This window comes from Tenebrio molitor, chromosome 9 (assembly GCF_963966145.1).
Source record: "Tenebrio molitor chromosome 9, icTenMoli1.1, whole genome shotgun sequence".
In the NCBI taxonomy this organism is placed as follows: Eukaryota; Metazoa; Arthropoda; class Insecta; order Coleoptera; family Tenebrionidae; genus Tenebrio; species Tenebrio molitor.
Window position 1 is genome coordinate 2,237,142 of NC_091054.1, and position 26,624 is coordinate 2,263,765.

A 26,624-nucleotide genomic window follows, 5' to 3' on the forward strand; every position below is an offset into this window, starting at 1 on the left:
TTATTTCTTCTGAGCTGAAGCGTTCGAATTTAAATGATGACAGCTTCGCGCCAACAATTTTTAGGGGAATGTGGTGTTTGCACTAGTGTCAAATACTGTCCATATCTTCATGTCAATAATAAATTTGCCATTAGTAAATTCACAAGTTTTTGAATTATTTAATATAAAAACAGAGGACTTTTCGATAGTAATATTTTAAAGTTAAGGATAAATTCTAAAATGTCGAGTATGTAGCCAATATCTCTCGATTCACCTTTTAAAAATATGTTTTCAGAGGAAAGTAATGATTTTAAAGATGAAATTGATGATATTTGCAATTTTACAATTCTTGATGAAATAAAAGACGATAATGACGCAGAACTCGCACTTGCAGTGCCAGAGGACCTAATTAACACTGACAGAGATGACATTAAAGAAAATTCTTTTCTACCTTTTTTAACAAATTGTGGGGATAATATTGAAGCAAATGCCCAACAAAATGAAGACAAGGATCAGCAAGATGATGAAGAGAAAGATCAGCAAGTTGATGAAAAGAAAGATCAGCAAGGTGATCGAGAAAAAGATCAGCAAGATAATGAAGAGAAAGAACAGCAAGATGTGAAAACTGTCGATTTATTAAATGCTGAAGAGATTAAATTCAGTGATCTTGAAAAACTTCCAGAACAAACACAGAGTTGTGTTCTTAAAGATATTAGTTGTAATGGGAACAGTAAGGAAGTTGAGGAAACACAGGATTCAGAGTTGCCAAAAGAAGAAGAAAATGAGGGGAATGTAGATTGTGTTAGTGGTGGTTCACAGCAACTAGATGAATGTAAGTCGGAAAAAGATGAGGAACAGGAAGTTGCAGAAACAGAAGTAGATACACATCCTTATTTATATTTAATTGAAAATTTTGAAGTTCCTAAAGAACTGTTAAATTTTACCACAGTTGGAGCTTGTAAGTCATTAAATGAAACACCAATGCATATTATAAATACTAGGGGCAATTTGCTTAAATTGTTGCAAACATTGAAAGGTGTGAAAGAAATTTCATTAGATTTACAAGTGGAAGATAAGGAATATGAAGGCATCATCTGCCTTATAGAAATATCAACAAAAGATGCAGACTACATTATTGATGCTATAAAATTAAAAAATGAATTATTATTGTTGACAGAAATTTTTATCAATCCAAAAATATTAAAAATTGTTTTTCAATCTGAAACTATTTTGGCACGTTTGCAACAGAAATTACACTTATATTTGGTAAATATTTTTGATGTGGAAAAGGCTGGACTGATCATAAGTCATCCAGTCCCATTCCCAAGACGCGCATCTCTTGAATTCATAATGCAACACGATTATTCATATGAACGGGAGAAATTGTTCAAAGCAGATTTCCGAGTGCGTCCTCTTCCTAATAACTATAAAAGTTATTGTAGATCTGCAACGCACTATTTAATTTACATTTATCACGATTATAAAAACAGATTACTCATTAGTGATCCTGATTCATATGAGCTTTTTCTGAAAGACTGTAGAGAAGCTTGTAAAAAAATATACGACGAGAGTAAAGCTCTGAACTTTAAATCAATAGAAGGTGAACTGAAAAATAGACACAACTGCGAGCTGGAGGTCCTAAAAAAATTGTTTGACTGGAGGAACACTGTTGCCCAAAAGCATAACAAAAAAGCTGAAACGATTCTGCCCAAATATGCTCTACTCAATTTAGCAACGTTTCTCCCAGATGAAGAAGAGTTTATTCTCGCTTTCACCCAATCGCCGTACGTAAAGGACAACATCCTGGAATTAAGAGCCTTGATCCATGAGACAAGACTAGCTTTTCGTTTCTACGAGAACAAGCACGGAAAAAAGAAGAAGAGAAATTTCGCAATATTAAGTCAACAAGCCCATATTAAGAAAAGAAAATTTAACGACCAGTTTGAAGTGCAGAACAAACGGAGAGGACCTGAAGGATCGTTCAATAGACCTGAAAACGCATGGAGGAAAGCTAACGATTGCAACAAGAGTAAACAGATAGGTTCGCAGTATTCGTCTAAAAAAAACAATAAGAAAGCGAATCAAAACGCGTCGAGACACTCGAACGCGACGGTGTCGTCGGATAGTTTTAGACCGAGCCCGTTTTTAAATCAGAACTTGACGCCGTCACATGTAGGAGATCACAATCAGGTGAAGATTTGGGAACCCGTGGGACCAGAAAGTATACAGACGCACGTTTTCAGCGGTTCGCCGAGTCTGAATAGTGTGAACGCGGCGAATCTGATGGTGCAAACTTGGACTGACATTTCTTCGAGCGCCAGTTTCCAAAATACGTCGGGAATGAGTAACGACAGTCCTTTTGGAAGTCCGTTTGGAGGAGCCGGCGCGAACAGGAATTTCAACGCACAAAGCAACGCATTCAGCAGAGAGGAAGATAGCTTGCAGAGGTCTTTGACAAACTTGAAGCAAACGAGAGACAACCTCAGGAGTCAAGCTTATAATTCCGCAGGCTCTTCGGGAGACTTTGTCGCTACATATCGAGACTTGAATGCCGTTGATCACAGGATCGATACAGTCGAACGCAAAATTTTACGCATTCAGGAGAAGAATAATCGTAAGGTTGAAAACATGTTCAGGCGGCGGTATTGAAGCAACTACTTTTCTTAATTTGTGTTGCCCAAAAATATTTGCGCTGTCTTGTTATTTTTTTTAAATTGATAAGAAAAAATGTCAGATTTTCTGTTCAAAATAACTACACTATGTAGAAATAAAGTTTTATTTGTAAGGACGTAGTCAGTTTTTCGGAAACTCTGTAGTGGCAAGTGTTTGGCATAAAAATGGAGACTTGGAACGTGACAGGCTTTAAGGGAAAAGCAGATAAAGTCAAATTGTACAGTCTAGATTATTTGGGAATAACCGAAACCAAAAGGAAAGGCAGGGGATTAACACAAGATTTAGTTGAAATTTGATTTATTTTTTGACTTTTGAACTGTCATATTTGAATTTAGCAGCCAAGTGTACCAACAAAAAATCGTAAATGTGTTGCCAACCGAACAAAAATACATAGTTTCAATCATTAAAAAGACGATTTTTCGCTACAAAACAGTTCATCAACAGTAATATAACCTGTTTCAAAATCAAAAATCCACCAACACTGCATTCTACCTCGAAAATACAACCGATAACGTCGCCAACTTTTGTTTTTAGTGTGTCTGCAAGTGTCAGAAAAAAATGGGGTTATGAAAGAAAATTGTTAACAGTCGTTTCGGTCGTAGTTCAGTGGTTTTTTTATTCTCATTTTATTATTTCACAGCTACCACCTTTTTGTAGATATGTAATAATCATTTTGTGTTACGTAAATAAACTCAACAGTTCAATGTCAAATTTTGGCGGGAGGTTGGGCCAACCCAAAAAAATGAAACTTATTCTAGGGATTTCTTTTTTTCTGCCAACATAATTCAACAGGTGGTGGATTTATAATTTTGAAACAGATTATACAACATACCGGGTGAACAACAATAAGTGTATTGACATACTGACAGCTGGCATACATTTAAAATTTAAACGTCTTGGTTCTTGACATTAATGTCACCAGAATTTATTGCCAACTCAAACAGTAATTGTTGCTCACCCGGTAGTTTACTGAATAGTTTACGGGAACACTAATTTCACGTTTAAAAACCCAACAACAATTCATGACATTTCTGTCAAAGGTGTAGAGCTGTGCTATTGTTGAAGAAAAAAAAAATGTCAACAAACATTAAGAATACCCTTCGTTTATTAATATTTTTTATTATTCTATATAATATTCTTTATTAATCCTGGCCCTTCGGTGTTTTGTCTAGGACTTCTCGAAGAATCTGTTAAGTACTTAGTAGGTACCTACTTTTATTAAATTTACATACCGGCCCTCTGGAGCGGTCGAACTGTCGAATCCATCTTCAGGACCGATACCTCTTCCACGTCGGCAAGTGCCGATTGGGTCCCGTCGTGGACGTGAAGGAAACTGAACGAATTTTGACGGGTGTCGCCTATTTATGGGAAAGTTGGGAGCCCACTCATTGGCCGGCCAATGAGAGAGCAGAGTGCCCAGAACAAAAACGGGACGCAACGGCGCCCGGGAGACATGATTATGTTACAAAATCACTTGCCTAATTTTTTTCTCTTGCAATTTTTTTACTCCACCAGTAATCACACAGAGTAAACACCTCGGTGACCAGTTGACTGAAATTGTGAAACGTTTATAGGTTATGACGTCGGGAGTGACGTCATACATGTATGTAATGTAAACTACGTCGCCAAAATGAACTGTTTACTTAAGTTTGAGTAAACAAGTAAACTGTTTTGTCGCGAAAAATCGTCTTAAAAGTCACCCAGTATGTATAGATACGTGGGATGAAGAAAGAAAGATAAATCTACGAACCCAGAGCGCAGGGAATAGTTATTTACATTAGAGTACGGGAGGTGAATTTTCCCGCACAACTAATTTCAGGCACGAGGCGCAGCCGAAGGACTGGATAGTTGGAGCGCCGGAAATTAAAATACCTCCCGTACATTTGTATTAGACTTTTCGGCTGACCAAAACATTAAATTTTTGAAAAATCAAGACTCTTTTTATTATAGTATTTGATATAGTCAATAAAGGATAAAACGTTTTTAAGACCATAGATCAACTTCTGTGGTTTTTGTTTTATTTTGCAATTTTGCAGATTTTTACGAAATAACAATTGTCAAACTTTTTGGCATACAGAGCTGCCAACCTGATAGGTTATATTTTCCCTGTTATGATTATGATTATTTATAGCTCAATAAAAATTAAAGAAACACATTTATCGGAAAAATAATAGATACAGGGAAATATGTTTTTTTTTTTTATACCAAATTAAAGTAACATATGAACACCTTAATTTTAAAGTATGATGAAAATACGTTTTTTATATTTAGGATTTGATGAATTTATTGTTGTATATTTGGTACTTCTGATGTTTTTAAGGGAAAAACCTTTTTTGTTAGGTTGGTCACTGATCAGTCTTGTCGTTTTGATTTTAACTCCTAACCTAAAACTTTAGTTATTTCGAGACCAAAGTCATTACATTTTTGTAAGGACAAATTCTACTGCTCAAAACAATAATGGAAAGCCAACAGCAGACTAAAGAAGTACAGAAAACAGAAGTAAGCACGAGCATGGATGACAGTGAGACGGTTTCTAAAGAAAAAGGTAAAATATTTTAATGAAACGCAATGAATAGTGTGGGTGTTAATGTTGTAGAATTGTCGGTAAAAGATAATTCAGGAACAAGTAACGAGAGTTCTGTAAAAGAATCGGATGAATTTCTTGCGGTATCTAAAGAGGAAGTGACCTTGAAAGATGGCGAAATTTTAGCAAAAAACGTGGAAGGCATGACTAGTCATATAATTTTAGACAGTGACAAATCTGCACCTGAAGAGACTACACTTGCAACAGAAGAGGGTGAGGTAAGTGATGAGGCACCCCAAAGTTCAAGAGATGGCAACTTGGTCAAATCAGATTTAGTTTTTATTGCACAACATGATGAAAGTTGTGAAGATCATTTACAGAAGAATCCATTTGAGAGTCATCCCTATAAACAACTCCTGATCAATTTTCAACCAACTATTGAACAAATGTCACCTGTAAGTACCATAACATTTCCAAAAACCATACAACAAACTCCCTGTTGGGAAGTAAGTAGTAGAGAGGATCTTGAAAAAGTTGTTAATGAATTGAAACAAGAAAAAGAGATAGGGGTTGATGTGGAATATTCAGATCATGGCTACAAAGCTTTAACATGTCTTGTGCAATTGTCAACACCAAGTAAAGACTACATTGTAGATGCCAAATGCTTAAAAGATGATATGTCATTGTTGAGCGAAATTTTGTGTGATTCTAAAGTAGTTAAAATTTTTCATGCAGCCACAAACGATTTAAAGTGGCTTCAACAAGACTTTGACCTATTTGTTATCAACATGTTTGATACTCAAAAAGCGATGAAAGCGCTTGGATATAAGAAACTTGGTCTAGATGCACTTTTGCAAGATTACAACATAATCAAAGACAAAAGTTTGCAGAGAGCTGATTTCAGAATAAGACCTTTGCCGCCACTGTTCAAAGATTACGCCAGGACTGACTCCCACTATTTGATCACGATTTACCACAAGTTGAAAAACGAATTGATTCAATCGAATCTTTTGCGACAAGTCCTCACTGATTGTAATAAAGCCTGTATGATCGTGTATCACAAAGTCGAAGACGAAACGTACTCGTCGATTGTCAGAGATGTCAAAGAAAGTCATAAACGGCAGCTCAGCGTGTTGGAGAAGCTCAATCAGTGGAGGAGAGAAAAGGCCGAGTATATAGATAAGAATCCGGGGGTCATCCTGTCCAAAAATAACTTGGCAACTTTAGTTTCACTAATGCCAACTGATAAAGGTTCCATATTAAAAATTACTAATTCTGAATATGTCAGAAGGCACATTGATGAAGTTGTCAATATTATGCTCCAAGGCAAACAGGAAAATGATTTCAAGATGAAGAGAAATCCGCAGTTTCAGCACACTCCAAACGCGCCTCGATTTAATAAAAACAAACGCAAGTTGAACCAGACTGACTTTGGTCATGAAACTTTTGTGAATGACAAGCGACAAAATTATTTCAACAGGAACAATCCCAAAAGAGATTTTGATCTTAGAAATACACTGAAAGGCGACACATTTAAGCAAAAAAGGAATAAGAGATTCCGTTAAATGCTTTGACTGAGGTTGCAATTTTTTTGTTAGTTTACTATACATATTATTGTCTTGTTAATTGTTCTGTAACGTATATTTTAATCAATATTTTTTAATGCTTACGTTATTTTATTGTAACTGATTGATAACAAAGGTATTTAGGGAGATGCAATACCTTGTTTTTCATTCTATCTACAAAACATATTTAAAAAAATATCCACGACTGAATTTTATTCCAATCCAATTAAAAAACTTGTGTGATGTGATTTGTGATGTAATTCAAAAACTACAAAATCGCAAAGAACTTTCGATATCGTACCAATGTTGAAAACTAATAAAAAAAATAAGATTTGTTACCAATCGTTAATTATTTTACTCAAATTATTTCTCTAAGGACTGTTTCTTGTTCAGCTAAATCTACTTGTAAGTTATGTAACTTTGTTTTAAACACAAAAAAAAAATACCTCGAATATGTTTATTCTGTTGCCATCCAATACTAATACACAGGATTAAAAAAAAAATGATTAGAGTTGCATTCAACGCTTCGCACTACTCGAATACGGATAAAGCGTCTGGAAAGTGACCGAATCTGGAGCCACATCGTCTTCAGATTCCGACTCTCCATCAGATTCAAACGTGTTATCCGGAATATCGTACAACCGGATCATTGGTTTATTCGGATCTTTCATGATCAGATACTTCCCGTCCTTCTGCTTCATGACGATGTCGACAATGCAACGCAAAATTCCCCACGCATTGTCCATATTCAAGTTGATCTGAGTGGCGAACTCGTGCGGTTTATACTGCTGCGTTCCCAAAATGACGTGTTTGCTGTTGTCTCTGACGTGCGCCCGGGACACGTAACCGAACTTGATCTGGTCGCTTCCCGCCAGTAGCGCTTGGACCGTCCACTTGGCCAGCTTGCAAGCGTTATTACGGAGCTCGTTGGCCAAAACTGCACCTCTCTGAGTGTCCAGTTTTTGGCGCCACTCGACGCCGTTGGCCAGCTTGGAATCCCATTCGTTCAAGGCTTTGATCGAGAGATACTGGAGTTCGCCGTTCGGGGATTGGACCACTGCGTCGTGTTCGCAACGAGCGACGAGTACCTGAGCGAAATGAGTTAATAAAAAAAGAATCGCGAATTGACAAAGGTACTGACGATTCCGCCGCCGAGATCCCACTTGCGGTATCTGTAAGCGACGCTAGCGACCTCTCCGTCCTCTTCTTCGGAAATGAACGGGTTCGGGTTGTCGAACTTGTAGCGGGGTTCCCCGGTGCCAGTCCTCAGGACCTGTTTTATTCAAAAATATTACATTCGTACAAATCTGTGGTTATTTAACTAACTTGTTGGCTGAAATTGTGATTGATGAAAGTTGCTTCCAGAGCTAAATTTCTTGGAGAGTTGAGCGAATTACCGTCGTCTTGAGGTGGCTCAACTGAAGTTTCGTTTACAGTCAGCAAATCAAATTCTGTGTTGTCTCTTTTGTCAAAGAACAATTTATCGCCTGCAATTAAAAAAATCATTACCAACCCTTTTTTATCTAAGTTTTTAATACAATACCAAGTTTCTCTATAACAATATCCCAGGAATAGTTTGACCTTGTGCAGCACATTATGGTTGCAAGAATTGCATCAGTTGCATACACATTGCCCTCAGTTTTAGTCAACTTGCGAATGATAGGGTCATCAGTAGTGGTGACCTAAAATGAAAAGAGTGAAAAAACTGAGACGTTATAAAGAGAATCTACTAACAGTGTGGAAAATACGATTAACACTCTGTAATGGTTTTTCATTTTTCACATTGACTCTATCATATGACTTGTCATAATACTCCAATTCGCCGCAACAAATGATGTCCTCCCCTGAAACGTAATAGTGGAGAAAGAGACAATTTGGGGCAAAAAACTAACCATCTTTGATACTTGGCAGCGATAATTTTCCCAAACGTGGAAAATCCATTTCCTCAATGGTGACCCAGTCAGGTCTGACAGTAACAGATGCATCCCTGATCTTAATTTGGGGCTAAAATAGACAAAACTAGAATCATGTCTTACAAAGCTGACGGTCATCTTACACGTCCTTGCCCCCATTTTTTGACTTGACTCCTTTTATAAGTGTCGCGCGCTTTAACCCCTTTCCCGAGCGACTGCATGCCGCCGCCTTGCATCCCCGAGCGCCCCCCGCGCCCTCGCATATTGCGCTGATTGGCGCGGAATCGTCCCCTTTGGTAGGGGGGTTTTTGGACGCGAGTCGTGTCCACCAAGTGGAAAGTACTTTCGTCCTCGTCGTGATAGTACGCGTACTGACTTCCCGAGCCGAATTGGGACGCATACTTGTCTGAAAAAATGCGAATTGCGGAGTGAACCTAACCTCAAACTTTGACATATGTTTGTATTATAAGTAGTCGGTTGTGACTTACTGGCATATTTCTTGTCTTGGAAGGCGGCCCCGGTCCAGTCGCTGATTTTTCCGAGGCGATCGCCCTTGCTGAAGGGCTGGTACGGCATGTCTTTGAACTGATCGGGCATTTCGCAAGGACCCCATCCTGTCGGGTTGTCCTGAATCACTGGGGCCACAAATTTGGGCACTTCACCCGGCGCTTGTCCGTCGGTCATAGTCATTTGGTTTTTTATTCAAATTCACAATATGTTAAAAACCGTTTCGTACACGACAAAAAAGTTAACACCGCACAACCGGAAAAGGTGAATGCGCATGCGTAAGTTTGACAGTTGACACTGTTGACAGATACTGTTTAAATAGTGGCGCCAAATGAATATGTTTGAACCTTAAAAAAGGTTCTTTGGTGGCAAAATATGTTTCCAATTTCGTAAATATGCAAAACAGGACACGCGGAGATGACAGTTAGGAGTGTGTCTGTAACATATTGCTCTATGCCTGTATATTATATGCAGTATTTTTACATAGAATACTGACGGAGGTAATATAAATATTATTAATAATTATGAAATAGACCATTTGGCAAGACTTCTAGGAAGATCTTTTAAGATCTATGTCGTGATAGCGGCTTGCTCATTCTCAGGATTCCAAACTTATCAATTTTTTTTTACTACCTACCTTATTAAATACTAAAAAGTTAATCTATTCTGGGCAAAAACACAATAGGATTTAAGCTTTTAATACAGATATTTCTTATCATAATTATTTGTAAAAGATTCTTTTGTATTTTTTTGACAGAGACAAATTCCCACAATTAGCAGTTTGCACTTTCTCTCCACCTGCAGGTAAAAAAATTAGTGTCAAATTCGGAGTTAAGAGGTCAACAGTCTCACACCGGAATCACAAACAGTTAAATTTGCATCTGAGTCATAACATATATTTATTTATCATAAATTTGAATACAAATTTATAAATATGCTTTAGGTACCATTTGTATTTAGCATTTTAGCGAAAGGCACATATTTATCTATCATACAAGAAGTGCCACACGAAATCGACGTCGACTCAACACAAAACTAGGCCTTTAGTATTTTAAAACGAACAATAAATAATATAATAATCTGGCGCACTTCTTTACAACATACTGTCTGTAACTTCACCGGGATTTTCAAGAGCAGATTTTCTCTCGTGAACCGCGGTCATAAGTCTTCTATGGGGTCCTATGGGTAAACCTAGACTCTTCAGGTCGCTTTCTGTAAGAATCATCAAAGTATCTAAGTCAATTTTTTGTTCCTCGAAACGTGGTAGATACTCTCCCAGCGACCAGGCTGTCAGGAAGCGTTCCAAAGGACCATTAGGGTTCTCGTCTTCGCTGGATTCCGGATCTAGAAATAAACAAGAACGTATCCAAAATGTAGACTTCTTTAGGGCAACATACCCGACAATTCGTCATCTATCGACAGTGTGTTCGTCTTGACTCCGTAACTTTCTCCCGAACCTATGGAGCTCTCTTCATTTGTCCCTTCCCCGCCGTAGAAGCCGTGGAAGGTGTTGGTTATGCTTTTCCTGGAACAAAATGACTAAGTTTGGATTGAAAGTTGTGGATCTTTGTACCTGATGGCCAGATTCCCGATTCCCGGAATGACAAAAATACTGCCAGGTTCTTGATGGATCTTCTCTCCGTTGTTGTCCAGTTCTTGCATGAAATCCGGTTGGGAGATGGATCTGGTTAAACCGTTAATAGGAGGCGGCGGAGGGGAAGATTCAATGTATTCAGCTTCGTTAAAAACTGATTCCAAACGACCCTTCTTTGTGGTCTCAAGAGTCCCGGCGTAGAGTACCTCAGAGTCTCGTCTGAAACCCGTCAGCGACCTGATCGAACGCTTCCCATCTTCGACTTCGCTGATCTACCGGACAACCTGTTAAATCTGATTTGATTCGCACCAATTGAGAAATACCTTGAAGTCGTCGTCGAAGCCCACTCGACTGGCCCTAGCGAGAGCTTTCTTCTGGACCGACCCCATGTTTTTCATCCCGGAGAGGGTCCCGTTGCCAACGATGGCACTGAACGACCCCCTCGGGGGCTGTGGTCCTAGGTTCGCTAGATTCGACATGGAGCCACTTTTAATTCGCGTTTTCAAAGTTTCTATCATTGACGGTCTGTGATTTCTGGTTTCTCGTTTTTCGATTTTTTCCATGATCTGGTCCTTTTTCGCTTGTTTCTTGTTGAATTCCTGAAAGGAGAGAATCGGATCTGATTGTTTTCTGTGTTGAAGATATTTACTTTGATGCGTTTCTCTGAATCTTTCTTCGCTTTGTCTTTCATCGCTTTGGCTTTCTTCTTGTCGCCGGCCTCCATTTTGGCGTGGACGCCGTCCAAGAACCTGAGGATGTCTTCGCGGTTGTTCATCCCGGCTAGTTCTTGAGCGGTGCGCCTGTCGATGTCAATGCTATATATGTTGGCCCCAAAATTGACTAGGAATGTGACGATGTGCTTGTGACCTTGGGCCGCGGCCAAGTGCAAGGCTGTGTTGCCGAAGAGGTCGGCCTTGTCCGGGTCGCCCCTAGAAGACCAACGACCATATAGTTACACATTATTAATTTTTTTATTGTTTCTTTAATTGCACTAGAAAACGGAGAACGTCAGCAATTTCTCAATTTATCAGCATTTTCTTTGTAGGTAATTGAGATAAAACCATTTATCTCTAGCACGAAAGAATAAATTAATTTGGTGATGATAACGATTAGCTTTCATTATTAACTGGCAATAATACATTTTTTTATGCTAACTTTCTTTGTGCATCAATATTAATTGTTATCTTCGACGAGTTCAGTGAGAGTTGGATTTAAAAATTAAATGAATTGATGTTTAAATGTTTGAACAAAACTCCTTTCACTAAAATCTTTATTTTATGGACGATGATTTGTTTATTTTATTTTTCATAAACGCCTCTTGCTTAACATTTTATTTAAAATTTGCACAGAGCATGCTGAGATCTTTAGCAGAATGTCAAAAGAAAAAGAAATCCTCAATGCAGTCAAAACAAGAAAACGTCAATGTCTACGCCAGATCCAGCAAAATGAAGACAAATACAATGCATTGCAATGCATATTGCAGGGAAAAGTCAAAAGAAAGAGAAGCGTCGGAAGGAGAAACATTTCATGGCTGAAAAACTTAAGAACGTGGTTTTCCATGACAACCAGAGAACGCTACCGAGGGGTGTAAACAAAGTTAGATTAGCCAATATGATCGTCAATGCTTCTGGAACAGATGATAGGCACATGAAGAAAAAGAGAATACGATAATATGCACTTAAACCAAACAGATACGTAATATAAATTAGGTACAATATTTCAAGTGCTTGTATCAGTTCGAAATCTCACTTATTAAATCAGAGTTATTATTAGTAATATCATTGCCATTGATAAGCAAAGAGCGTTCGAAAACATTTTTGGTCAAGTGGCCTGATGACTTGTTTCCTTTCCGTCAAACGTCATTCAGCAAAGAAACAGCGGTGTGAATTATTTTGTTAACAAAAATGCTGCTTTTAGAACTATCCTAAAAGAGTTTCCCTGGTTTTCTCGATGGTTTTACTTTAAAATAATTATTGTCATTCCGTCAAATCATAGACTTCAAACGTCAAATGTCATTTTTTCGGCAACTGTGCTGTGAATTATTTCGTTTAGAAAAATGCTGCTTTTAGAACAATGCTAAAAGAGTTCTCGAGGTTTTCTTAGAACCTACTACATGATGGTTTTACTTTAAAATAATGATACATTTACAATAAAATGATCATCAAAGTGAGGTTATGTATACCGAGTAAAAGACAAGTTGCGTTTATACAGTGTGGAATAAAATGATTTTCATCTAGTTACCTTTGCATTATCCTTGTAAAAATACGAAATGCCGTTCTACAAAAAAAAAGAAACCTTAACCTCAAAATATATATCCAAATTCCAAATGTGATTTATTGCGAAGGGATGAAATGAATGCAAAGTTGAAATTGAAATTAACAAGGAGCTAACAAAAGTAAGTCACAGCTGGTGTTGAAAGTGGCCAACAACGTTTGTTAATTCAATTTTGTAAATTGTAACAATTGTCAATTCGATTGATTACATTTATTGACAGAACTAATACTTCGGCACTTCAAAAAAAAGTAGAGCGGTGCAGGAATATTTACCTACATGTGCAAAAATTCCAAAGCAAACTCGATGAAAATCATTTTGTTCCACCCTGTACAAGACGGCTTGCTTGATCACAATTTTTTGAACACTCGTTATTAGAGTTATGTCATTTTAGTTGTTGTAGATAGTGTAGAATCTACAGTAGGAGAAAATATAAAGAAATTTCGTAGTAACTGTAATTTTTAAGTTGTATGGTCTGTGGAATGGTCCAAGAAAATAAAGTAAAATAAGAGTTTTTCCAAATTTTTTTGTTATCTAGTTGATGTAATAAGTGGATAAGAAGAAGAAGAGAGATTAAATTAAATGAAACTAAAATTCTGAAGTTTTTTTAAACCTCACTTTTTTAAATCTTTTATAACAAAACTTTTTACTAATTATTAAAGATTAGATTTTTTGATTGCGCAGCCTTGCAGTAAGTACAAAGTATACATAGATTGGATTAAGACATTATCTTATTTGCCAATTTGATTATTAGCTGACAGTTTATAGAGACATCAATATTGAAAAATGATCATTTTTATGATGTTTATGGTTTCAAGGAAGCGATATATTTTATTAAAAGTTCCTTAACTTTTCTGAACACCTTTCTTGCATACATATTTCAAAATATTAAAAAAACAATATTTTTTGTAATGTATACAGGGTAACTTTGAAAGTTGTGCAGATATTTTAACCAGTAGTAAAACTCCATAATAAGTAACGATTGAACCAATAATGCCATATACAAATGTTGATACTTCTCGAGAAAAAGGGTTTTTCAAAAAAACTTTGGGACCCACTGAATTGAATGAAAAAATGGGGCAAAAAAAATCATAGTAGACTTTTTTGTTGTCATTTAATTCGAAATTAAGTCACTTTGACAAGAACATCAATCTTAACCTCAATTTAAATCACCAACCTAGAGAAAATCGATATGGTTTTTGATCTATGGGACATTCAGAGCTAGCAAGGCAAATTTACGGTGAAAGGTTGCCTCAAAGGATGCACGAATCTTTTAATGTAAACGTTGTGCAGCATCTTCGCGATTTCGGGCGTTTCGAAACGAATAAGCTTGATTCTTGGCCCCCAACAAGATCCCGTTTTAGTTGCAGAAGAAGTCATTCCTCACGATTTCCACCAGTCATTTTTCAATTAACGTGTGGTTTGGGATTGCTGAAAATCAACTCGTATCTTCAATTTTTGAACGAAGTTTTGTCCGAATTAGTCGAGGACATTCTTTTAGCAATTCGACGAAAAATGTGGTACCTTTACGATGGATAGTGCACCTGCACCGTCTCCTCACGTTCAAAACGCTCAAATTCGTAAAAACAGGCATTTTGAATCGAATTGCAGCCTTTTTACTTTGTTGTTTAAGCCTTTGTGTTTTCTGACAAAGTTGCAGGCACTATTTTATCATCATTTTATAAATCAAACATAACCTCGAATGACAGAGAAACTTGACATTTTAGGTTGCCCGCCAAATTTGAAATTTTTCAGCGGTTCTCAAACACATTGATTTCTTTGATTCTGTTGTAAACCATTAATATTTGTATAAGGCATGTTGGGTTATTTTGCCTTCTTTTAATACGTACTACCTCAGGTTAAAATATCTGCACAACTTTCAAAACCACACTGTATAACTATAGATATAAAATAAATTACATAAATAGTAAATTTTCACAATTGTAAAATTCAAGGGATCTGGAATACAGATTAATAATTATTAAATATGAAATAAACATGAAATGAAATTTGGAGTACAATTGTAGAAATCATGTCCATAGAATAACATCAGGATAACAAGAAAAAATACAAGAAACAAAATACATAAATTTAAATATGTAGATGTATACGAGGAAGTAGAGAAAGTAAAATTTTACATAAAATAACATGACATGCATAATTTATGTAAATATGCAATATTTACAAAATAAAAACAACATTAAGAAATTGAGATAGATGTGCTCACATTTCTCGGCTAAACACAAAAATTTTGATTTTATTTAGGTAAATATACAGCATTCACGATTGTTTTAAATTCGGACTGTCAATGAAAATCTGACATTTTAGTTGGCAACATTGTGATTTGGCATAATAAATCTGCACTAAATCAATTACGGAATTGACAATAAGACGAATATTTAACAACGAAACGTCATATGACAGGACCTGACGCCAAACTAACAAAAAAATATCTTGGCCTACTGCGTGTTTAAAACAATCGTGAACGGCTAATACATTCGAGTTCATTTGGGATAGGAAAATGGAAAATGTATCGTGTAAGTGACTTTTAATTAGTGTTACCAACTTAAAATGTTTCACTTTTTTTTGACAGATTTACTGCATATTGTTGATGGTTTTATTATTTTTAAATTGTAGTGTTATCAGTGGCTAAAAGCCAGGAAATTGATCCTTCTGAAAACTGTGTTAAATATGATTTAATTATTTTACTCTAGTATCGACCAATCAGGGCAAAACTTGTAACGTGTCGTCTACTCATTGTAAAATTTGTAATTTTATAAATACATATCTATAATTACTGTATTGTTCTACGTGATGAACACCCGTTATGGTAATTATGCCAAGTAATGTTTATCTAATTACCTCATTTCAACAAATATGTAAATTGAAACAATCAGACATTGTAGTAGTTGGCATCGGTTCTGTACTTTACTTTACAAATATTATCGAGCGATCAAATTAATTTGTAATAGAGTCATCCATGGATTTGAATCCGTATGTCTTTTACGACTGTCATTCAAGAAACGACATACGGTTTCGGATTCATGGATAACTCGATTACAAATTAATTTGATCGCTCTTTATTTTTTTTTTTATAGGTCCAACATAACACTTATTATTATTGTTAAAATTTGATTGGAGTGGAATTATTTAATTTAAATAATACAATGAATTTATTGCGGTGATGAAATTTTCACGTGGGCATCCAGATACACCATCCTGTTACCTGCCCCGATAACAATTTATTATTATCGATCTGTTGATGTGGAGATACACTGGCTTTTGACGTGATAAGATTAATCTCCAAATTCAAAATACATTCCCGTGCGTGCACAAATGACAGGCCTTGTAACGTCTTCACAATTTATAATTCTGTTTCACAGATACAGTTTATCTCAATTAATTGCGATAAGATAGAAAAAATATTTTCGCAATTGTGGAACAATAATTCCATGTAGATTTTTTGATCACCGATGACGTAACCGCACTTACCCTCGTCCACATAATAATCTCAGTGCTTCCAAATTTCCGTAGAACGCCGCATACAGGGTGGGAGTCATGCCTTGCTCATCTCGTCCATTGCAGTCTCTTTTCGTCGCTTCCTTCAGGACGTCTATCATACCATCCTTGGCAGCTCTGGAAAACGTCAATTTTATCTTTTAGTTTTTCTGGGACCAGTAGGAAAATCAATGGTGTAGAAAGTTGAGAAAAGGATTGATGTATTAACCTACTTAAGTACAATCTTATTCTCTTTGTGGACTTATCTCTACATAATTTCCCATCGGATTTTTAAAATTGCGCAACTTTGATTGATTTTGGGTTTACACCAGATATAATTTATCTTCCCTTAATCCCGTTATTTGCAATTCTTCGATTATTGTACTCGAGATAGCGACAATTGATGATTCTTTGCAGAATTTAAAGAGCATCGTCAGTTCAACAAACGGTGCAAAAACGGAAATTTAAATTCCATGGGTTTCCGCTCACATCACGAATCACCATAACAAACCATAATAACAATACTTACTTGTGGTACCTGTCAGTTGACATTGTTCATTTGTTTATTTTCCCACCAGTGCACCCAGAACTGTCACGACGGTCCCAAAAACTTGATTTTTTTTCAAAATGTCACTTGATTTTGACGCGCCAGTACTGTACAAGTGTGCTTAAGTCTTGTACGAAAAAAATGTCAGATAGAAACTAAACACTCAGTGGGAGATAACTGAACTGTGATATTGTTCACCTGGTGGTTAAGCCACCTGGCAGAACATAATTAAGTGTATCGGATGTGATCGTTGTCGCGAAAATTACCGAAAGGGTTTTATCTTGAAACATCCTCTAGATCTTGTGTTATAGAATTCTACATGTAGATTTGACGGTTCGGGTCTGTACTGTACAGGAAATGATAACGTGGTGCTGCCCTCTCTTGGGCAACGAGTCAAACACGTCGTTTACTAGGGAAAGGTGGATACAAGAGGACGCGAGTCAACCAAACAGGACTCGTTTGGATTAATTGTTAATAATTTATGGTTTTTGCAATGGCGGGGCGCGATCGAGACTGTTTTAAGTGAGTTTGTCGGCTTGATTCTAGTTTGGACAAAATGTCTCACGCCTGGGATGGAAAAAATGAGCATTGTTATTGAGCGTCGTGGCAGAGAGGCTAATTCTAGTCAATTATTGTAGGAGGGAAACTTAAAGAAACCGCGACTGAATATTGGGCGGAGCACCAAGCAATATTTCAAAGTTCAATTATGCCGCGAAACACGTTAGCTTCAAGAATAAAGTGATTCCAGTGTTCTCTTAAACTACCTATTATCTTTTTTTTTCTTCTTTTCATGGTGCTTAACGCACAACTTATATGGAATTAAATGTTTTGGGCGTGATGTGAAATCGAACCACGGACGGTACAGGTTTAAATTATAATTATTTTTATTAGTAAATCATTGTATGTTTAATTCGATTCGGTTTCGGACAAGCCGCCAGGATTTATTGTAGTCCAGATACAAAAGAACATTACGAAATTAATTATGTACCTAATAAGCTTGTGGCTGGCGTTTCCTTTTATTTCTCCTAGGAAATAAATTGGAGTTAGTGGAAGCGTTCCACTTTTGTACCTAAATAGACAACGCAACAAATAAGTAAACCGTAAAATAAATCAATACATCTTTTTTTTAATTCAATTGCTAGTTTCAATACAAGTGAGCTAAGTAGTGCATTTAATCACGAGCACGGAAGTTGGGCGCTGAGCCGAAGGCGGGCAAAACGTTACACTTTGCTCACTAGTGAGAAAATATTTTTTACCCACTAGTGAGAAAATATTTTTTACTCAGTAGTGAGAAATTTTTTTTTTTACTCACTAGTGAGAAAATATTTTTTTTTACTCACTAGTGATTCAGTTGTCCTCTTTGCTAACTATTTTCACCACACAGTGCTTTTAGAAAAATATAATATAAAAAAGCATCACGCTTTAAATCTATTAGAAGAAATTGCTGAAACAAGTTTTGTCGACATTTAATTATTTGTCACAAACAAACAAGGGTGTAAATTGTAATTTAAATGCAATAAAACGCTATATTACAGTTGCATAAATTACAGGTAATTTAGGAATAACTAGAAGATTAAATGCTTTATTAATTTCCGCAATTTGTTTTTAATAGACCACTCTAACGTTTTACTTCTTACATAATTGAAATAAACGACATGGCAAATTAACCTGCTCAAAAAACTACAACGCATTCCTCTAAGTTCTCTTGAGAAAATACTGGTTAAATGATCGTGTTCTCTAGTTATAACGAATTAATAGAACATCACGTTTTTTCGCTGCAGACTTAATTGAATCATTTTAGGAAATGAAAAGCACTAAAAGTTTATCTAAAAATGAGTTTGTTGGCGTCTTGGAGCACCTCGAGGTACTTACGTTCCCGCCAATAACAGTCTTCAATTATTTCTGCGGTAATAAACTTTGGCAAAAGGTTAACTCAGAACAAGTGGTCCCAGCCAGTGAGAATCGTTTCTTACGTGAAACAATTGGGAGGGGATTGAATAAAATCGCGCCGCTGGCGGCGAATTTCCAATTTTTTCCATTCTTTTTAAAATCGGCCCAGCTGAGCCGGATTTTTTCCAAGAAAGCGTTAAGTGGGTGGTGTGAAATTTAATTATAACCGAAATTGGTTACCGACCTGTTGAAAACATCACTCGAACAAAGTGGTGTGGAAAATAAGAAAGTGGTCCGGAGATTCGAAACGGATAATGCTGGAAACGATGAAGCAACACCTTTGACTTCACACCGCAAGATGGTATCACTGGCACGATTCCTCCAAAGCCTCATCTCGGCTCTTTTACAAACCTATATTTACCGACGACTATGGTGTGAATCGGACAAACCCATGGCTTTAATGTGGGATCAGCGTGCGCTTATCTCGCCAATAGATTCCCAGTAATTAATAATTTTTTAATTCCAACTAATTACACGCTTGCCCACACCTTTCTCGAATTTATTGTTGTTAAGAGTTTTGCTCTCGGTTTAATCAACACGATCTTATTTATCACATATTTCAAAAACGATACTCAGATGTAAAGATACACCTCCCATTACATCACACACAACAAAAATACAATACATAGTGAATTTACAAGTTTGAACTTCAACAACTCCACGAGCGGGGGATTCACAGTAAATTGCTACTAGAGTTTTTTACTTGTATTTCATCATAGAATCATGTGATGTAAATATTTTGCACCATTTTTAGTACACCCTGTATAATTTTTTTATGACAAAATTTTTGAACGAGACCCAGGAACTTGTGTTATTTCTATTATTAATCGTTTTTAAAACTTTTATAACATTCTATTTCCATTATTACTCAGATTGTCTCTCATATAAAGTTTTTACAGCGCGGTTTGCAACACCCTTTACATTTTACAAGAAGCTGGCTGAGACAAAACAATTTGTAGCAAGCTTCGTCTGCAAAAGACAACTCTTTTCCTTTATGACAGATTAGAAACCCACCAATTGTGCGATTTCGTAACTTCCTCGGAGCCCCTCGCGTCGCACCTCTTCCATCAGCCTGCCCCTAGCATACGTCTTTGAGTGTTGGCGTCTTCGCGTATGTTGTTAGAAGGTGTTGCCTCGCTACGGAATTAATTAGGAAAGCTCGAGGCACCGTAATTACCGATCCTTGTATCAGATCCAGCGTGTCTTATCGCATTCAATAGATCACAGCCGATATTCCCCGATCACTTATCCGTTCTCTTATTCTATTATTAGAGATTATATGGTGCGATATTAAACAAGGTTTGAGGTCCTGCCTCAAAATCAATTCGTCAACGCAGGATCGTCCTTATTATTAAATAACCTCGTGTAAAAAATAAATCTGCAACAGAATCAGAACGGTCAACTCCGGGTTATCAAAGCTGTGCATCTCGCTCCTAAGGCTCCGGTCGTCCAGGTGCTCAGGATCCTTGTTGAACTGGATCGTCCTGGCAAGAATCGACTGGACGACTGGATAATATTAACAGTTCTCGCACGCCCCCAACTGTAAATTACTAAACTATAATCGAATTCCATTTTCGAAAAGGTGTTTAAGGGACTTCCACTTCATTATTTATGTCTTCAAATTGCAGCATTCTCGTGGATGTGTTCGTGGATCGAGAAGAAGACGAGATTGTCCGAGGTGTTTTTAATTTGATTTCGTTAATTAATACCAGAAAAAACGGATAATGATTAATTTAATAACGACCAGGGAAAAAATTGGTAAATTAATGTAGCCGACACGTTTCCTCGCTTTGTTTATTAATAACGGCCGTAAATAATTAACACTTTCAATAGTTATAAACATAATAAATTAGATGTTGTAACGCAAATACAACCGAGTTATTAATTTATACATCTCTCTTTATTTATTGGCTGTAATGGACACATTTATCCTGCACATAATGAGCAGAACTGATTGTTTCGCCACAAAACGACCATCAAGCTCTCCCGAAGATGTTTCCATGATATTTCAATTTATTTTCTAATAGATATAAATTTTATTACTTATTACTAGTGATCGTAAAATTTCTGTTATGACTATAAATTTAGAGGAATTATAAAATTTCAACGACGCTCGTAAAAGTCGAGATTGATTCCCATCGAAAGGCGTTATTACTTTATGTGTACTTCCGATGTGGAAGAAATTAAAACGAAAAGTGAAACTGACAAAGACATTCTTTCTAAATTTGAAAAGTGAAACTGACAAAGACATCTTTCTAATTCGCTAACGGCTAAGTGACCGCAAGTGATGGTTTCGTGTCAAAAGTTGATTTAAAACTTGGACATTAGCAGGTGTTAAAGTGATTAATAACAATAATTAGTAACACCGGAATGTGGTATTTTTTATTCGTACAACGTTATTTATAGAGTGAAACGATAATGGTAATATTTCATGGAAAGTTTCTATTTTTAAATTATTAAAAACCGGTGTAATTTCGTTTTTTGCTTTGTGATATTTACTCTACCTTAATAATAACAGTAATAAAGCTTTTAAATATTATAAACGAAAGTAAATTGAAGGTATTGTGCACCAATTATATTTTTTGTTTGAAGAAAACATGATGAAAAGTTTGAACCTTCAGACCCATATATCTTTGTAAAGACCCCCCTGTATTTCTTATTTTATTTTTTCGAGATTCCTGAGATTTTTCCCTACAAGACCTCCGACTTGGAATACGTTAATTTTGCGACACCCTGTATACAGGGTGACTTTGAAAGTTGTCCAGATATTTTAACCAGTCGTAGAACTCCACAATACGTAACGATTGAGCCAACAATGCCTTATACAAATGTTGATATTTTTTGAGAAAAAAGGGCAAACATTTAAAAAAAAATGTTTGGGCAAAAAAAATCACAGTAGACTTTTTGTTGGCATTTATTTCGACTTGGAATACGTTAATTTTGCGACACTCTGTATAAAAATAGTGCGTTTAAAAAAATATGGAATAGGGAAGTTCGCACTAATAAAGCACTCGCTCGTTCGTCGCTCGTGCCTCAAATAATGCACTCATGCGCGAAAATTGTCTTCTGGCACTCATTTCGTAAATAACTATTATCAACCTTGTTGCATAATATACTATTATTCTTGATGCTTAAATAATGAGTTAATCACAATATCCTTTTTGGTGACTATTATAGTTAACGAATTCGTTGGAGTTTGATAAGTTTTAAACTTGAATAAAATTGAAAGATCTTTCACATAGTGTTACGTTTTGAATTCATAGAAGCGTGATATATTGTCTCGAAGCGTTCATTTCACTTCGATAAAATGAAATCGAGATAAGTAAGCGATTTATTTTTAGGTTTCTATAAATAAGCAGATAAGACATGGCCGAAGCCTTAGGGAGTTCGATCGAGGTTTCCCAATAAAAACCACATCATACAAAAGACCTTTCACACTTCTACGAGCATAGCTGAAGACATGAGAAATGTTGTAGATGAAGATAGTGTTGCTTCCTCATTTTTTATTAATTGCAGGTACGGCGTGGAAGGTTTATGTAAAATTCAAAAGATAACGTTTAGAAGAGCGTCCGAGTCAGCTGTCTTAATTATTATCATCGGTAAGCATGCATTGTTGCAGTGCTAATAAAAATGGAAATAACTCAATTAATTACAACAAGAATAAACTGTGATGCGAGCTTCCAAATAGAAATAAATTAGAGGAAATTTCGTGGTATTAAATAAGATATTCATAATTACATTATTATGATAATGTCTGAAACGTATTAATCTAATTACGGTTTTGATGTATATTTCTGAAACAAAGCGCAGGTGTTTGAAGGCAATAAATTAAAAACTAATTAATTTGGAGCTTTTTCTTCGGACCAGTACCTGGATCACAGTTGGAGGTTAATAAAAAAGGAGAGTGTGACCCGATTACCTCAACTCGCCTCAATTTGTTAGTGTGAAACGTACAAATGACCGAAAAATTGTTTCACACCGTAAAGGAAAGGGTGCATATTTATTAAGTGGGCATTCCTGTGACGAATCCGTCAATTAATTCGATCGAATTAGACAAAGACGTCGCCAACGAAGCCATAAAATCGGAAATTGGGACTCCCGACAGGGCCAATTTGAATTTTCGTAACGAAGGTAACAAAAACGATTAATTTGTCGATCGTAAAACGAACGTAAAAATTACGTCTCCGGAAGATTTTGTCAGGTTGATGGTTTAATAAGTGGGCACCCTTTGAGGAACCGACTGGGCCTTAATTTATTGGTAATAAAGGAGAATTTCATTAAGTTGAAAGAAAAATAATATTATTCATTATCTTTATGGACGTAATCATTTAAAAATCCATTATTTTAAGTGGTGATTTGCGTAAATGAACATGTTAATCTTGACCAGGTGGTTGAAACGAAAAATCCATAAAATAATCGGCCGATCGGCTATAGTGAAGGTCCAATAATCGTTGGGACGAGCTGCCCGCGGCCGACCACTATTATTAGCTATAATATAGTGATTGATGTCCCACTGCGACCTTTGACACGTGAGAATGTAACATATTTAACACCTAGCCCTTGTAGTTTGGGTCACTTCGCTGCGGTGCGGGACAACGTGATTCTTAACTACTTGACACTCATCATAACCAACCAAAAACTTAAAGAAAAATCAATAGATATACATCATATTTAAAATTTATCACTCATTATAGATTCTTTTTAAAAAATGAACCTACAGCGGAATAACTTTTTTCTGAAGTTTCACAATGTCACTCTTTCCGTAATTGGTCATCAAAGAATTTACTATTTCAACACTTGTGACGAAATTGTATTTTATGATATGAGTCTTAAAAAAAATTTTTTTGAAGACATCATAAAATAATTTTTTTTTATTATTACCTCGCGCGTTCAAATGAAATCCTGTTGTGCTTTTTTAAAGCCTAGATTAATGGGAGCATGTTGACAGCTAACCTAAAATTTAGAACCAAAAATCTTTCTTTTTTTCTTTCTTTGCAATGTTTTACATTAAAAATAGAATAACTTAACGATTCCTATTCTCGAAGCAAATATCTAAAGGCACCCTTTGCTTAAAACAAACTTGTTCAGTTATGTCAAGATTAAACATAAACAAATGTCATTCGTGTCAAACGGCGGGAAATTCAAACTTTACACTGTTCTAAACGATTTAATTTTTCCAACGCCCACTTTCCGATTCCTGATTTCATTTTCTTTAAACATAAAACAGAAATTCTAAAAAAATAAAAAATAAATAGTTTCATTCTTATCTCCCACCCCTTTCCTTCTCTGTTCTTTCCCTCCCCTTCTCTTTCTCAAAGCTACTTCGAGATGGTCCGACTCTACTCTCTCTCCTATTCCGAATTCTTCTACTCTTTCTCATGCTTCTCTATTCCGTAATCTATCACTGTTTCCCCCCTGCTACCTATTTAGGTCCATTCCCCTTCTTCGTCCCATTGTTTGTTCCCGTTCAATACTTCCCATCCATTTTCTTCGATCCATTCCATCAGTTACTTCCCCTTTGCATTTTCCACCTTGGATTTTCTTTTCCCATCCCCCTTCTCCTCTTTCCAAATTCTTGCTCCTCTTTCTCCTATTCTCCCGTTGAAGTTCCCTCCCAAGAGTATACAATCTTCTCTATTTTCTTTCTATGCATCCTCCTTCTCCCCGTTCTTGTCGCCTTTTTTATCTCCCTTTTTCTTTTCTCTTTTTGCCCCTTGACTTTCTCATTTGTACTCTTTACCTTTTTATTCACCTTCTCTTTATACTCTTTCTCGACGGTTGGTCTTCTCTTTTTCTCTCCTTCTTCTAAAAATATTTCTTTAGTTTCTCTTCTCTCTCATATAAACCATTCCCCTTTTATCTGTATCTTCCTGTATCCTATTTTCACCCTTCTTCCTCGATCTCTCTCTTCTCTAGCCACCTCTTAACTTTCTTTGTGTTTTCCTTTCTTCTTTTATCAAATCGTCATCTATATACATCCTCTCACCTTATCTTTCCTTCAACTTACTCTTATTTAGCATAATCTTCTTCTTTCTATTTTTGCTAGCATCGTCTTGTCTTTACTTATTTTAAATGCTTCCGTTACGTCCACTTTTACCCCTATTTCCCGTTCTACCCATTCTTCCACCCCCCTCTCTATATTTCCTCTTATTCCCCCTATTCCGGTTATTATAACATTATTTTTCCTCTCCTTCTTTTCTCTTTGTTCCATCTTTTCCTCTATCATTTTCATCCTTTTCATCCAATCTGCCTCCTCCGCCTACCATTTTTCTTCTCTTCCTCTCATCTCTGCAGCTAATTCTTTCCTTAGCTCCTCCTTCTCCTCTCTCACTGTCGCTAATTCCTTTCTTAGTGCTTTGTTCTCCTCTCTATTTCCGCCGTATCCTCTCTTATCTCTCTAATCATGGTTTTCATTTCCTTGCTTTTATTTCTTTCTTCGCTTCTACTTGGGGATCTTCCCGTTTTGGAACTCTTTCTGCATGTATTCGTGCTTTCTTCTCTTGTTGCTTTCTTTCCTTACTCCTCTCTTTCTTTCCCGCTGCCTTATGCTTATCACCTCTCACTCATTCGTCGCTGTTTACGTTAGTAATCTCTGCACTTTTTTACTAAATTTTGTAGCACACACGGGTTTAGGGCACGGCGAGCTTGCGAGGAGTGCCATGAAGTTTACAAAATAGTAGTGAAAAAATTGTTGTTGAAATCAACGTGTTCTATCAAGTACCTAAACTAAGAACGATTTTTTGAAGAACACATCTTTAGCTTGCCAAGTAAAGCGTGATTAAAGTATGATTAATGCGTGCGAATTGACAAAACAATGTGGCTAATTTCGTACCGTATCTCGCGGATTTTAATTTAATTTGAAGGTTCACGTAGGAGTGAACCTACCATTCTCTAAATGGAAGCCCCTAAGGCGTGACATTTTTCAAATGTTCAAACAAATACAAAAATAACAATTATGATAATAACAATAATTATAATTTTTCCGGCAATTTCTGAGCGTTATAGGTGATCAATCTTGTTCACGGATCTCCTAATTTGTATCCGAAAAGTGGTGCTGTTGAACCCGCCATCGTGCCAACGGAATTATCACCAGATTCCAAATTGATAAACGGGCCGCACCGCTATTGTAGTGCCCCCGACTAGACTCCGGTAAGATTATGTTATTATATTATATTATTAGACGGCGTGACAGTTTAATGTAGTGTGAAATATGACCGAAAGTTCTAACGCCGATACCACGATTTGTTTGCAACTAATCCTTGGAGACGATCTGAAAGCTCGAAAGCTCGCCGTCGCTGAAAGCGAATGTTGGTAGAGGCGAGTGTCCAAACTGGGATTGTGTGTACGGACAGCTTTAAGTCGAGCTTTGTAATTGAAATGTGCCGTAAGTTACGAGTGTGCCGTTTCGTCTTAATCAGGTTTTTATTCAGGATAATGGCAATGAGCGACGGAGCGGAATCGGATGAAAGAGAAAATTGCTTTTTTCTGTCACCTATACCTCGTAAAATAAAGCCATTGTGGCCGGCCTCTCGTAAGTAGTAATAAGCAATTCTGCGCAGTGCTTCGAGCAACGGTAATAAACTTTATTTCTTCATTAACCATC

At 36.5% G+C, this 26,624-nt stretch overlaps 4 protein-coding genes across 5 annotated transcripts; 2 read left to right on the forward strand and 2 right to left on the reverse strand.

Moving 5' to 3' along the window:
• Positions 1-80: 80 nt before the first annotated feature.
• On the forward strand, positions 81-2,767 carry LOC138138639 (uncharacterized). Its single transcript, XM_069058639.1, has 2 exons — positions 81-226; positions 275-2,767. The coding sequence occupies exons 1-2, from the start codon at positions 220-222 to the stop codon at positions 2,626-2,628; spliced, it is 2,361 nt and encodes a 786-aa protein (XP_068914740.1). The 5' UTR covers positions 81-219; the 3' UTR covers positions 2,629-2,767.
• Positions 2,768-4,975: 2,208 nt separating this feature from the next.
• Positions 4,976-6,895, forward strand: LOC138137873 (exosome complex component 10 homolog). Of its 2 annotated transcripts, none has more exons than XM_069057451.1 (2): positions 4,976-5,197; positions 5,249-6,895. In XM_069057451.1, the coding sequence occupies exons 1-2, from the start codon at positions 5,110-5,112 to the stop codon at positions 6,739-6,741; spliced, it is 1,581 nt and encodes a 526-aa protein (XP_068913552.1). In that variant the 5' UTR covers positions 4,976-5,109; the 3' UTR covers positions 6,742-6,895. The 2 variants fall into 2 exon arrangements, with proteins under 2 accessions (XP_068913552.1, XP_068913553.1); XM_069057452.1 differs by having other exon boundaries at positions 5,264-6,895.
• Positions 6,896-7,184: 289 nt separating this feature from the next.
• Positions 7,185-9,440, reverse strand: eIF3d1 (eukaryotic translation initiation factor 3 subunit d1). The gene is made up of 8 exons (XM_069057450.1): positions 9,143-9,440; positions 8,798-9,060; positions 8,634-8,745; positions 8,476-8,585; positions 8,285-8,423; positions 8,068-8,228; positions 7,883-8,014; positions 7,185-7,829 (listed from the first exon to the last, which is right to left on the reverse strand). The coding sequence occupies exons 1-8, from the start codon at positions 9,342-9,344 to the stop codon at positions 7,260-7,262; spliced, it is 1,689 nt and encodes a 562-aa protein (XP_068913551.1). The 5' UTR covers positions 9,345-9,440; the 3' UTR covers positions 7,185-7,259.
• A 603-nt stretch (positions 9,441-10,043) lies between these two features.
• Positions 10,044-17,281, reverse strand: Sans (SAM_USH1G_HARP domain-containing protein Sans). The gene is made up of 7 exons (XM_069057453.1): positions 17,054-17,281; positions 16,519-16,662; positions 11,405-11,684; positions 11,079-11,354; positions 10,735-11,027; positions 10,559-10,686; positions 10,044-10,505 (listed from the first exon to the last, which is right to left on the reverse strand). Exons 1-7 carry the CDS (start codon positions 17,074-17,076, stop codon positions 10,255-10,257), a joined length of 1,395 nt encoding a protein of 464 aa, XP_068913554.1. The 5' UTR covers positions 17,077-17,281; the 3' UTR covers positions 10,044-10,254.
• Positions 17,282-26,624: the final 9,343 nt, after the last annotated feature.

What these genes read in the sequence shown, in the direction of transcription:
- LOC138137873 (XM_069057451.1), top strand. Translation starts at nt 5,110, where the DNA reads ATGGAAAGCCAACAGCAGACTAAAGAAGTACAGAAAACAGAAGTAAGC. An exon ending in GACGGTTTCTAAAGAAAAAG is followed by an intron (nt 5,198 to 5,248) that starts GTAAAATATTTT and finishes TTAATGTTGTAG; the next exon opens with AATTGTCGGTAAAAGATAAT.
- eIF3d1 (XM_069057450.1), bottom strand. Translation starts at nt 9,344, where the DNA reads ATGACTATGACCGACGGACAAGCGCCGGGTGAAGTGCCCAAATTTGTG. An exon ending in TTAATCGTATTTTCCACACT is followed by an intron (nt 8,424 to 8,475) that starts GTTAGTAGATTC and finishes TTTTCATTTTAG; the next exon opens with GTCACCACTACTGATGACCC. An exon ending in TATTGTTATAGAGAAACTTG is followed by an intron (nt 8,229 to 8,284) that starts GTATTGTATTAA and finishes TTTTAATTGCAG; the next exon opens with GCGATAAATTGTTCTTTGAC.
- Sans (XM_069057453.1), bottom strand. Translation starts at nt 17,076, where the DNA reads ATGTCAACTGACAGGTACCACAA. An exon ending in AGATTATTATGTGGACGAGG is followed by an intron (nt 11,685 to 16,518) that starts GTAAGTGCGGTT and finishes TTGGTCTTCTAG; the next exon opens with GGGCGACCCGGACAAGGCCG. An exon ending in ATCGGGAATCTGGCCATCAG is followed by an intron (nt 10,687 to 10,734) that starts GTACAAAGATCC and finishes ATTTTGTTCCAG; the next exon opens with GAAAAGCATAACCAACACCT.